The sequence below is a fragment of the Hypomesus nipponensis genome, chromosome 17 (assembly GCF_054491055.1).
Source record: "Hypomesus nipponensis isolate SF chromosome 17, ASM5449105v1, whole genome shotgun sequence".
NCBI lineage: Eukaryota > Metazoa > Chordata > Actinopteri > Osmeriformes > Osmeridae > Hypomesus > Hypomesus nipponensis.
In genome coordinates this window covers 14,474,220-14,487,738 of record NC_140377.1, presented here as the reverse complement: position 1 = coordinate 14,487,738, position 13,519 = coordinate 14,474,220, and the positions used below count along the sequence as shown (strand labels likewise).

The window sequence follows — 13,519 nt, the reverse complement described above, 5'->3', positions numbered from 1 at the left end:
ATGTCCTATTGTGTTTACCTGTGTGTGAGACCTCTGCTGTCTGGTTTGCTGAGGTGGGAAGTCTGGAAAAGTATATCAGTTGCACATGGACAATCAGATATTGTGATTAGATTGGCCTACTTTAAACAAAATTCTCAATATAACACAAATTTAACGGGTGGATTTTTATTGACAGCTTGTCTGGGAAAAGAACACCATAACATTAAGCCAATTTAAGACTTGCATGTAAGTAATGTGTCACATTACTTTTCTCAATCCTATGTGTGTGTGGTTTGCTGCACTTCCACTTCTTGACTCAACCAATTTTTTCTCATTGGGGTGTGCTTGCCTTCGGCGAGCAAAAACCATTGTTATCTCACATATATATTATTATTATTATTTATTATTGTTTATTTTCGCACCCCTAAGGCTCAGTCAATATTTGGACTACATAGACGACGTCAATGTCAAAAGGTTCGTCTTGGTCTCGATTGCGTTGCTTCTATTTGGATTTACGTTCCGTTGCACAGTTTTAGGAGGTTACAACATTTTTGTGGGGACAAAGTGCCTTTTGTCGACGAAGGGTAACCTGTGCTAGCTACATCACCACGTCAACACACGTTAGCAACGACGCATGGATACAACGTGATAAGAGACTTTCTAGCTCGCAAATTGGAGCTTGGATTAGTGAAAAATACCACCCCAAAAAAATCACAACTATTTGGCTTTGTAGAGAAAGCGATTTCGAGTGTAACTGCAATCTCACATTTTTGTTTTAGGTCGTGACAGTCTTTGAAATTTGAGCGAGTGCAGGTCGCCCGTGAGACCGCCTCGTCTTTTAGGCGGCAGCCATGCTAGAAAGCATCATAGTTGTATTTTTTGTAGCTAATAAATAGTTCAATTTTACACAAAAAACTGAGATGGAAATTTTATGACGATATGACTTGTGAAAACAGCCAGTTGGTGAGATTTTAATAGATTGCTGTAAAAACGTTGATTTGTTTGCTACGTGAGAGCCTATCAGCCTGTCAGCCTCCATTGACGACAGTGTACTCTGTTGCTTAGCGACATCAGCTGATTTGAAGCCAAAATAATGCTCAAAGTCTATGAAGTTCAACATCTTTGGCTAACTATTTCTCTGCTGATCATCAATACGAATGTTAACAAATACATTGTAAAAAGACACACTGTTAAGTTATTTTTGTTGGCAAGTAGCCGTGTAATAAGCAGGATAATGTATAGAACGCATTCTCGGAAATAAGCCCCTTTGCTTTGCGTCGTGCCTAACAACTTTCCTTACCTGTTCTAAAATCAGCGCAAACCACGGCCTCTTGGGGATTATTGCTTAATTATCCCTTACAAAAGAAACATTCTAATTCCCTGCGCTTTCAAACAATCATTGGAGTGTGGATAGGAACGGCAGCTAGCTTGCCTCTAGCAAACTGCTTTTGAATTAGCCATGTCCCCCTAAATTAATATCGAACTTATTTACGTTTTGTGTGGCTTATTTTCAGTTAGCAGACGGTACTATTTGAATCGCAATTCTATCTGAAATACTGCCAGTGACAACGTTGTTACAGTAGTTTGTTTCAAAGGGGGTTCCTTGTTTCAAAGGGGGTTCTTAATGAATCATGCAATATAAGTAGGCTAAATGCTTGAAAACGGACCCACCTGCATCTGAAGCAAGCAAGCACACCCTACAATTTCCCCAGAAATTGTACCCTCTCTAGTATAACTTTATAATAATAATAATTTGGTTTCCAATAATACAGCATATACCAAAGAGTGATTACAAGTATCTTTAGGTCCATAATCATTAACCATCTTCATAATTACAACAGTATGGTGTATTTTTTTCCACAACAGCTTCTGGTAGCTCTAAATCTTGTGATGAAACCTCTTTTACATTCGTTGAATCTTCCAAATCCCCTTCACCTGATTCATTCCTCTGTTCATCGTTCTGTTCATCGTCTTTTCGTTCAAAACAGAATTTGATGTTCTTCATGTTGAACTATGTCTGCAATGTTTAATTCACTTGATTCATTTAGAACCCAGCAGTTCCCACTCATTCCCATTTAAACAGGTTGCCAGCAATGGGGTTTTTGCGAGCTACTTGAACCAAGTGATCATGTGTCGGCGAGATCAAAGGGTGTCGTAACTGTCTTTTTATATGGCTCTGGCCTATTGGTTGCGAATCGTCACTCGTGCATCATCATGTTATGTTCACATTGTGCAGTCGTGACATAGTGCTTTTATTCACTCGTGCACTGTGCTCATAAATAATGTAAGTTTGCACATACCTATTTTTAGGCGCAAATGTGAGTGAAATACTCGCACTGTAGAGCCCTGCTTCTCAATAACATTACCTATCTTAAATGTAAAACATGTACACTGAGAAGGTTTTCTAAAGATGGATCTTTATGTAAATATGTGTTGGGTACATTGTCACCTTCTTTCCAGACCGCAAGGACACAGAGGAGAGGCGGAGTGGCGGTTCCAAGAAGGACAAGCCCTCCGACAGCCACAGCAACAACATCGCTAAGGCCCCCTTGTCTGAGGTGGAGCCAGAGGCCATAGCCATGGAGACAGAGGTTTCCTCTCCCCCGGCCCCCCAGCTGAACGGGCTGGCGGTGGCCCGCGAAGACCTCCATTCTGAAGGTGACACTCAGTCCAATTAAAACTGATCTGATAGGACCTCAGATCAGGCTCAGGTAAGTGGCGCCCACCTCCCCTACCAGTCTGGCTCTCAATCCCCCCCCTCCCCACCTTCCTCCCTCCTTCATCCTCCTCCCCTCACCCCCCAACCCTGTTAACTCATGGTTCTATGATTCTTTGTTTTTGATGTGTGTGTGTGTGTATATGTATCTTGCTCCTTTTCTGGGATGTAGTGCATCATAAGTACCACACTGAAGATGGAGCTAGGCCGGATGATCAGTGAGAAGAAACTAGAGAGTTTCACAAACCCAGAAGGACAGGCCAATGTAGACCCCCCTCTTGTTTCTCCCCCCTGGGAGAAACGGGCCCAGAGATGCCCCTTGTTTCAAAAAAGGGTTCTTGTCACCTCCTATTTATCTCATAACTAGATCAGACTTTTTTCCCCTCCCAGATTTAGGTCCATTCCTTCATGTGCCTCTACCTGTTTAATATACCTTTTTTAATCTATTTTTAACCACCTTCTTAAATGGTGGAATTGAACATGTTTTGTAGTGCCTAATCTTCTGCTGTTTTCTATAGCTTAGGACTGTGTGTCTGTATACGGGCCGTACTGTATACCAACACAGCAGTTTAGACTTAAAGAAAATGTCAGAGGTAAATGTCCCAGTCTAAATACTCTTCTCTCCTACCGTGCCATGGCTGTGTCCCTGCTCACTGTGACATTTGATTGCCTTGACTTTATGCAGTGTTTTAGAGCATGAGGGGGGGGTGGGGCGGGCAGGGCTTGGAGGCCTAGGGTATTTTATTTCTTACAATGAATGAATTGCAGCTGACCTCCATACCTCACACAGCGTTGGTGGTTGTGAGTGAGTGAGCGACCACAGTGAAAAAGCCAAATTAAAAATCTCAAGGGATACTGTCTCAAACTGTACAGGTACTCAAGCCAGGTACTCCTTTCTATACCCACATCCATTTTTCTGAATGCTGTTGCCTGTGAAAAAGTGCTCTTTTAGTAAAAAAAAAAAAAAGTATTTGCTTTTCTTTGAATTTGTTATATATATTCTTGCTGAAAATCGACATTGTCGTTTTGTACAGTAAATACATGAGCTGCTGTCCAAAACACTGATGAGAATGTAATTCTGGAGGCTGTAGGGTTAACCAGATTGTTATCCCATAGTCTTCGGACTTAGAAATGTCATGTACATAGCTAGCTGGACATCACTAATAGGAAACAATACCATATTCTTTAGAAATCCTTTGACCATAACTACCATACGTGTGTGTGTGTGTCATCTAAATATACATGGGATATCCAACGGGTTACCAGTAGCTATTCAGGGATCTCTTCAGGTCAGTGATTTTAAACAAAACTATGACTGAGCCTTTAGATAGAGCAGGTGCGTTAATATTGTCCATGAATTGTAGGATGCTCTGGATGCCCCCCACACAATCTATAGGTTAGAATAGCTTATCAATTAATCAGACATCTACTCAAGAGGTTAAAATGTTTTTGTTTTTGTTTGTAATAATACCAAAAAGTTTTTTTTAGGCAAAGTATCTTGTTTAGTCAGCCTTGAGTCCAGTTGTGAGGGGTAGGGTGTGTGTGTATGGATAGGGTGCTGTAGTGAAGGCAGCATATCCGCTGCCACACACGGTCCTACCACGGTCTTGGCTAATGTGTCGCCTTCTGTGAACGTTTCTGATCCTCAGGGGAAGGTGGGACATCTGGAGTAGGAGTAAGAAGCCCTGAAGAAGACCCCCATGCCGACCCTCCCTCCCCTCCCCCTGAAGCTTCCACGCCACTGCTTAAAAAACAAGGTGAACCACACAAGCGTAGTGGCTAATTTAAAAACTAAAGCAAAACTATGAAAAACTGAAACTTGTTTAAAATACAATAGTTTCCGTTGTCTCTGTTTGGTCCTTTTTTGGAAGATGACTTTATAGGATCCAGACCGGTTTGTTCAACTATGTACCTATTAACTTCAATGATTTCTGTCATGAACATAGCTCTACCAAACGTGGTAATACATTACTTTTTTTGTTGTTATTGTTGCAATTCACATTATTCTTGTTTTCTCAGCATTTTTGTCGAATTAATAAAAACAATACTTGCTTGACTTGTTTGGTTTGCAAATGTCAGGTCCCAGATCACTTGTTGACATATTCCATTTTTTTCCTGCTCTGGAAAATCAGTTTGAAAATTGCGTGTAAAATGTTAGTCAGGGAATTTTTTCCTCCACCCAGTCAGAGCTTTTGTTGACTGCTCTTATTTTACTGAAAATTATACTGAAACCATTTTGATGATCATTCACATTCTGAGAAATTTATTGAGCTTTATTTGTATTTCCGTTTTTGGGGGGCAGAATTTTTAAATCCTATGTTTGTCTTGATGAATAAAAAGTTAAAACCTTATTACAATTATTTTGTTTGCTATTTGATATGTGTACATTAGTTATTGTTGGTCTGTAGTTGACTTGTTTCTTAACCCAACCTACATGTGAAACCTAGCTTAAAACTGTCATCCTTCAACTATGTTGAATCAACGTTCAAGTACTTAGTCACACTTTGTGAGCTAGACAGAGTGAAACACTCAATCTTCTCCCCACTAAAATCATGAGACCACCCCACCTCCCTCAGTTCCTCACTAGTTAGGCTGACAGTGTCCCTGCCTCATCTCCTACTGTTAAATCATTTTCCATATAACAGGAGGCCCACAATTTGCCATTTTAACAGTGTATGGACATTGGCATGGACCTTCCATCCAGACAGGCTCTGCTATGAATTGGTCTACCGTAATTTTCGGACCATAAGCCACGCCTTTTGTCCTATTTTTCGACCCTGCAACTTGTATAACAGTGCGGCTAATCTATGGATTTTTACAGCTAACGGTTAATAAATGGGAGCTTCCTCAAGCAGCCATCTCTTTTCCGACAATCCCCTCTGTGCACTAACCCTTACATAGGGTAATTAAACATTAAAACACCTGCGGCTTATAGTCCAGTGCACATCATTCAGTTTTCACATTCACATTCAATTTAGCTGCTGCGGCTTATATAACGGTGCGGCTTTATAGTCCGAAAATTACGGTACTTGTAATTGTGTGAGAATGTTGACCCAGGCCTTGTAGCTGTGTGATCTGCGGTTCTTTCGCAGTGGCAGACAGAGATTAGATTGCCAACTCGGACAGCAGCCAACTGGCATAAAACAGAACCAGAAGAATGTCATTTATTAGTGATGGCACCACCTTACACTCACACACACTACTTTGCAGTGTATTTTTCCTTCACACACATTACAATCTCACTGTTGGTGTCTTGGGCTCTAACCTTTTCAACCCACACACAAGAATGTCTCTGATTTTAGACCTTATCACCAGAGAGTAATTAATAGTCCGGGTGACAGGGACAGGAGGAGGGAGGTGTACAGGCCAAATTTACCACGGCTTTCCCTGGGCTGCGCTGTAGGCTGGCAGTGGGACCCCAGCCAACTCACTTCGTCATGGCAGGGAAACACTTCAGCCCCTTTAAAGATGCTGCCTTCACTGATTGGTATTTTTCTTGTAATTATTTTAGTCTCACTGTTTAATGACAGTGCCAAGATGCAAGCAGATGTAGCTCCAGAAGTATTTTAAATGGATAGAGCATTGTTAAATTGTTACACAAGGCACTTAGGATATTTCTCTCTTTAGCTCTTACAGTTGTCAGTAAGTGACATACTGTGCATTTCCCAAATACCTACATTTTGCCACGCATGGAGGAACTCACACATGGGCAATCAAACTACTCATCAGTCAAGCATTACAATCCATCAAGGATGAGGAGAAACACACCTCTGTCTAGTCTGGCATCCATGAAGACCCAGTTCTTTCTCCCTGGTCCCTAGTCTGTCTCTACTTGTCTAAGTCCTGTGGTTAGGGGCCTAGGGTCTAAGGCCTGGGATCTGAAGTCTGGGGCTTGTGGTCTGTAGAGACCCTCAGCCTGGCCTGGTCTGGGTGAGCGTCTGAGACTGGAGCAAATATGGAGCACCAGCCTCTGGATCCAAAACCTATATGGAGAAGCAGGAAGGCTATCAGAAGTATTTTGTGTTTGGAATCAACCTACATGGCACTGATGGGGAGAGTGGCGGACTCAAGCTATCTGAGGTGCAGGGGCAAAAAAAAATACAAAGTGCACCAGCTGTATACGATACGATGAACTTTATTGTCCCGCTCAGGGAAATTTGTCTTGGTCTCTGTGGTGCATCATAAATGCCTTGACAGTCACAGTAACAACAAACAATACATCCTCTGCCAAACATTATCAACAGTTACATAACAGTATTGCACATATCCCATAACATACCACATACATACACCTCATAATAATACATGCTAAAAGATCACCGTAATAAAGGCACTATAAAAATTATTACATAGATTTCAGCCTCAAGCGGCATTGATAAGTTTTATGGAAGTTGGAACAAATGAGTTCTTAAAACGGTTGAGTTTGCAGCAAGGGACTCTATATTGCCTCCCTGAGGGTAGGAGGTCATACTCTGAATGGAGAATGTGAGAAGGGTCCATATGGTGGGGCACAGGGTCATTGCTTGACAAAGTTCTACTGGGGCACAGGCCCCTCATTAGAGCTACTCAACTTTTTTTTTCTTTGAAGCTTGCTGCGTACAAGAAGTGTGCAATACAATGCACTATACAAACTTCCCCTGCTTAACCCAATACATGTACAGTTCAGGGATGTAAGTTTGATTTCATCTTAGGCAATAGTAAATGTAAGTGCACAAACTGTGCAAGCCATTTTCTTTATTTATTTACAATTGTAATACAAATTGTACAATAGTAATAGAAATAAACCATGTAATTAGTGTAGCATCATGTGGTGCTTTGGAGCTGTTTTCACTTAAGAGTTCATATCAACTTTTTATGTGTGTAAAAGGCAGTTCAAGTTATGAACAGTAGAGGTCAGTGTGTAGCTATAATTTGTCAGTTGTGGGTATGCCATAGCAGCCAGGGTATGCCATAGCAGCTAAGCTTTGTGTGTGAGAGTGAGGGACATCATTAGACTTGTGTAGGGTCAATACATACACACACACACGATCATTTTGGGAGCCCTGAGAGTCATTAGAGCTTTGGCATTTTAAGTGTCACACTGTTAGTCATCAGGAAAGCTGTGTTTCTTTAGGGAGAGAGGTGATGGTGGAATGAGGGGATAGTAAAAGAGATAAAATGAAAGAGGGGCATGGTGTGAGATGACAGAATAAACTAGAGAGGGTACAATTTCTGGGGAAATTGTAGGGTGTGCTTGCTTACTTGTGTTAGTTGCAGGGGTCCGTATTTAAATTACATTTCTGTATATTTTATATTAAAATGCATAGCTTACTCATAGCCTACACGGCTTGTCCATAACGAACACCATGTTCAAGCATAAGGGTGTCCAAATGTGCACTTGGCACCAGGACACCCAAGGTATCAGTTTGATGATCAACTTTGTAGTCGTGTCATCGGACCTGATGCAGAATGTCTTTGACACTCGGGTGAGGAAAGGGGCGGAACTGTCAACTGATCACCACCTGGTGGTGAGTTAGCTACGATTGGTGGGGGAGGACGCCGGTCAGGCCTGGCAGTCCCAAACATAATGTGAGGGTCTGCTGGGAATGGCTGGCACTGAGGTAATGGAATTTTCTAAGACCTTTACCTTTAGCGCTGGGGGACTGGGACAGGTTAAGAGAACCCACAATAATTACTAGAGGTAACACAAGCAAAACTGTTCTCTACCTCTGTCGCTTTCTTTTTCTCTTTATATTTATCTTACTCTCCCTATCTCTTTTCTCTCTTTCTCTGTCCTTCTCACCCTCTCCCCTTTTCTCTAAACATAGCTACTCCACAGGATCCAGGCCACACACAGACTCTGAGTAACTCCCAGAAGCTCCCTTTCTCTTCATCTCTACCCCTCACCGTCATATACTCTCTCTAGTTGTATCCTCCCACCTGCTCCTTTTCTGCTGTGCTTGCAATCCTGTCTTCAGCTGTCCTCCAGTCAGGTATGGGTCAATCCTGTTAACCGGTGCCTTTTGGACCTGGTAACTTCTGAAAACAAAATTATTTATTTTTCATGTTTTTAACATTTAATCAGGAAAGAGATATGTTTAACTGTTTGGAAAACATATTGGCCAAGCTCATGCACTTAAAATCTAATAATTATTGGCATTTGGTTCAGACATGGACCATTACATTATTCCACCCTGTTAAGACATATGAATTACAATCACAAAGTTAAAAAAATGTAAAGGCATAACAATATTTACTTTTACTTGTCCATTATATGTCCCTTGTTGCAAATACATGACAAATATTGTATGCAACTTATTATGTTACTACATTTTCTAACAATATTTCCACCCTGTTAGCTGTACACACCTAACAGGGTGGAACCTAACAGGGGGGAATTTTGTTAACTATGTTAGCCCTAGCTCTGTGAGTGATCATGATCTAGCTAGCATTAGACCCTATATGTATACAGCCTTTTAATTCTTATATAAAACCGTATTTGAAATTATAAAATGTTATTTATTTTCTTAACAAAGTAGCCTAACAGGGTGGAAATTTAAGGTTGTGACAAACAGGTTGACATTATGAAACTTGGAAAAAAGATAAATCTGAAAGTTCATACTAACTTCAGTTGGCCAAGTTGAATTCCTGCCACAGGAAATGATGTCATTTCATGAACTTTGTGACATGGGAAGTGTAGGCTATTTTCTTAAGAGGGAAAAACTACAACCTAACAGGGTGGAACTTTTTTGGGGGGACACAAAGTAAATCTCCTCAAAAAGGGTTTAAATTTATTTTTTTTATAAAAAATATGTAAAAGTAGAAAGATTTTAACTTGGTCTACAACATAATGAGCAAATCATTTGAATATTTTATTATTTAATGACTAATATTTATTGTTAGAGTTGATCATTTGTGATGGGGACATGGCAAAACATGGCAAAATGAACATGTGTACAAAATACAAAAGTGGTTAAAATATAAACTAATTGTCTTAAAGACACTTTTTGGTTATTTATATGATAAGGAAGACCTAAACCTATAATTAAAGCCTTTTAGAATAAACATTTGTAACATTTTACAGCAATTATGAAGTAGGATTTCCTGGGGACATTAAAAGGCACCGGTTAACAGGATTGACCCGTATGTGAGCAGACAGCCCTTCCTGAGCAGTCTACCAAGATTCAGGAGCCTCAGAGTGGATAATGAACCAAAGACAGCCATGTTTCCCATGCCAACCACCTCCGGCCCTTTGAAAGAGCAAGAGTCAGTAAGAAAGGTCAGAAAGGGAGGGAGGGAGACAAGTGGAAATGAAGGAGATAATTGAGAGAGAAAGATTGAGATGGAATGATGAAACTAGAGAGGGTACAATGTCTGGGGAAATTGTAGGGTGTGCGTGCTTGCGTTGGTTGCAGGTGGGTCCGTCCCCTTAAGTTTTTCTCTTCTAGTGACATTTTTCTAGCATTTAGCCTACTCATATTGCATATTTCATGAACCCTCTTTGAAACAATCTACTGTAACAACGTTGTCACCGGCAGTATTTCAGATGGAATCACGATTCAAACAATACCATCTGCTAACTGAAAAAATGCCCCCAAAAACTTTAATAAGCTTTACATCTATTTAAGGAGAAATGGTTCATTCAAAAGAAGTTTGCTACAAGCAAGCTAGTTGCGGTGGCTAGCCAAACTTCACTGAGTGAGGGGATTGTTTGAAAGCGCCGGAATTCTTCTGTAAAAATGAGCGAACCAAAGAAAAGAAAAGTGGACCGTGAGTGCCAGGTGTTTAATAAAGAATGGACAACAAAATATTGTTTTACTGAAGTCCGATCAACAGCTGCATGTCTAATATGCCAAGAAACTGTTGCAGCTTTTAAAGAATATAATATCAGCCATCACTTTTACACCAAACATGCTAACTATGCTAGCAAGCAGACAACGCATGAACGGGCGGATACTGCTCAGAGGTTGGTGGCTAATTTACAGACTCAGCTAAATATTTTTCACCGACAAACTGCTATTCAAGAATCAAGTACCAAGGCAGGTTTTTTGCTGGCATTCAAATTGGCAAAGGCTAGCAAGCCGTTCTCTGAATGCAAGTTTTTGAAATAATGCATGGTAGACACAGCAGGTCTCTTGTGTCCGGAGAGCAAATGCAAGTTTAAAAAAGCCAGTTTATCACGCAAGACAGTGACTTGCCGTGTGGAAATGATTGGCGAAGAAATAGCTAGCAATTTAAACAAAAAGGCGGAGTCCTTTAAGTCATATTCACTATCACTGGATGAAAGTACCGACGTGAAAGACGCTGCTCAGCTCCTAATTTTTATTCGAGGGATTAACGTCAGTTTTGAGATAACGGAGGAGTTTTTGACCATGGAGTCCTTAAAGGGGCAAACGCGAGGAGAGGACTTATATGACCAGGTGTCTGCTGTCATCGAGAGAATGAAGCTACCTTGGAGTAAACCTGCCAATATCACCACGGATGGATTGCCAAATTTAACTGGGAAAAATGTCGGGCTGCTGAAAAGAATCCAGGATAAAGTGAAAGAGGAAAACCCTGACCAGGATGTTATTTTCCTTCACTGCATCATTCATCAGGAATCTCTGTGTAAGTCTGTATTGCAGCTTAATCATGTCGTGAATCCAGTTGTAAAATTTGTTAACTTTATACGAGCAAGGGGACTTCAGCATCATCAGTTTATTACGTTCCTGCAAGAAACCCATGTGGATCATCAGGACTTACTTTACCACTCTCGTGTCCGCTGGTTAAGTTTGGGAAACGTGTTTCAACGAGTGTGGGAGCTCAAAGAGGAGATTAGGTCATTTTTGGAGTTAAAGGGTAAATCCAACACATTTTCTGAGCTGAGCGACACAAACTGGCTTTGTGACTTTGTATTTGCTGTGAACATATTTTCACACATGAATGAGCTGAACGTGAAGCTACAGGGGAAAGATCAGTTTGTGCACGACATGTACACAAATGTTAGAGCCTTCAAATCCAAGCCGACCCTATTCTCCAGACAAGTTTCAAAACAAATCTTTCGCTCATTTCCCCACTCTAGCCATGCAGAAAGCCACCCGAAATGTGAAGAAATACAGCAAATCACTGGACGACCTGCATGGAGAATTCTGCCGTTGGTTCTCTGATTTGGAAAAACTTGACAAGTCACTTCAGCTGGTGTCCTGTCCCCTGTCACAAGACCCTGAAACAGCACCGCAAGAGCTGCAATTGGAACTGATCGATCTTCAGTCTGAAAGGAGAAGTTCAACTCTTTCAAACTGAATGACTGTTATGCTTCACTTGACAAAGCCATGTTTCCAAACCTCCGGAGGAAGGCACAAAAGATGCTGGCGTTGTTTGGCTCGACCTATGTGTGTGAGCAGACGTTCAGCGTCATGAACATCAACAAAGCCCGTCACAGATCCAAGTTAACTAACCAACACCTCAGATCTATCCTACTACACATGTTTACTCTGAATGTAAATTATGTTTTTTTTACTTTTTGTATCTTGTAAACTCCAATGCATTTGACTTTGTTGAAATTGCTAATAAAAAAATAAAAAAACCTCAGATCTATCCTGAGAATATCCACTACAAAACTAACTCCAGACTTTGATTCACTGGCAAAAAAGGGAGACCAACAACACTGTTCCCACTAAAAATGAAAGTGAGTTTCTCAATACTGTTATGAAAAAAATGCATTTGTAAATAATGTCAATAATAATAAATAATTAATAATAAAATATTTGAACAATAACCCTTGCATATTTATGCTTTGCTACCTGTTAAATGCCAAAACCTTTTATGTAATGGCTTTTAAATGTAATTTATATTAGTTCACACAAACACTCCATCGATCTGCTCCTGGCCTGGCCCCTCTGTCAAATTTTAGAACCAATTGTGGCCCGTTGATTTGTAAGGAATGCAAGAACAGCTAGATAGCGAAAACACCAAGCCTGTAGGCATGTAAACTAGTTTAGCTTGCTAACGCAAGAGCAATGGTAGAATGTGTGATGATTTAGCCTTGTTTATTGGCCATGGGGATAATGTTATTTCATGTTCCTGACAGTGTTTCATTCAAATAAATAACCAGTGTTGTCATGTCAATCTACAATTCAAGATGCATGTTTGTCCAGATCTATTTTTCTGCAAGATAGCTAGAGCTCACTGAAGCTGAGTTGAATCACGATAGTTTGTTTGCTAAGCTGTACTGGTAGTGCTAATGTTACCGTCAGAGAAATTTAGAATGGAACATTATATCCTGAAAAATACTGGTGTTAGCATTCCTTGCCAGCAGAGAACCCCCTCCTAACATGACTTATAGATGACACTAAGCCTACGTAAACTAACTGACCTAGGTTGACCATTATCATACTAGAGGTGCAATAAATAATTATATGGTCATGCCTCTCTGTCTCTGGGATAGATCATATTGACAGCTGGTATGCAGTGGAGGGGACTTCTTCCCATGAAATGTTCTTACATGATACTTTATGAACCAGAGAAACTTTGTATTGCGATCAGACTTTGCTTGCTGGCAAGCATTAAACTATTGCATCTTTCTTTGAATCTGACGACTCTGTGCATCACTTCATAAAGAAATTATCTTAAGTTACCCACCTAAGTCGACCATAAGGAACAGTGTGAAATTTTAAATTCAGCTTAAACTGTGCAACGGAACGTAAATAAAAACACAAGCAACTCAATCTCTACCAAGACGAAACTTTTGAGCAAAGTTTGTGAGCAAGATGATCATGCTGCCATCCAACATTCAAACTCTGTTCCCCCAAACACAGACCATGTATATTGCATACTTGGATAGATGGATAGTGGAGGAAATAACAG

At 40.6% G+C, this 13,519-nt stretch overlaps 2 protein-coding genes across 2 annotated transcripts in view; both read left to right on the top strand.

Moving 5' to 3' along the window:
- Positions 1-5,046, top strand: part of luc7l3 (LUC7-like 3 pre-mRNA splicing factor) — a 48,211-nt gene extending 43,165 nt beyond the window's left edge. Inside the window, exons 10-11 of the mRNA XM_084678798.1 lie at positions 2,440-2,690; positions 4,345-5,046. Of these exons, the coding sequence (XP_084534924.1) occupies positions 2,440-2,657 (218 nt within the window). The 3' untranslated portion in view covers positions 2,658-2,690; positions 4,345-5,046. The remainder of the gene's footprint in view (positions 1-2,439; positions 2,691-4,344) is intronic.
- A 1,781-nt stretch (positions 5,047-6,827) lies between these two features.
- On the top strand, positions 6,828-12,034 carry LOC146253654 (general transcription factor II-I repeat domain-containing protein 2-like). The gene has a single exon (XM_084678580.1). It carries the CDS (start codon positions 10,789-10,791, stop codon positions 11,818-11,820), a length of 1,032 nt encoding a protein of 343 aa, XP_084534706.1. The 5' UTR covers positions 6,828-10,788; the 3' UTR covers positions 11,821-12,034.
- Positions 12,035-13,519: the final 1,485 nt, after the last annotated feature.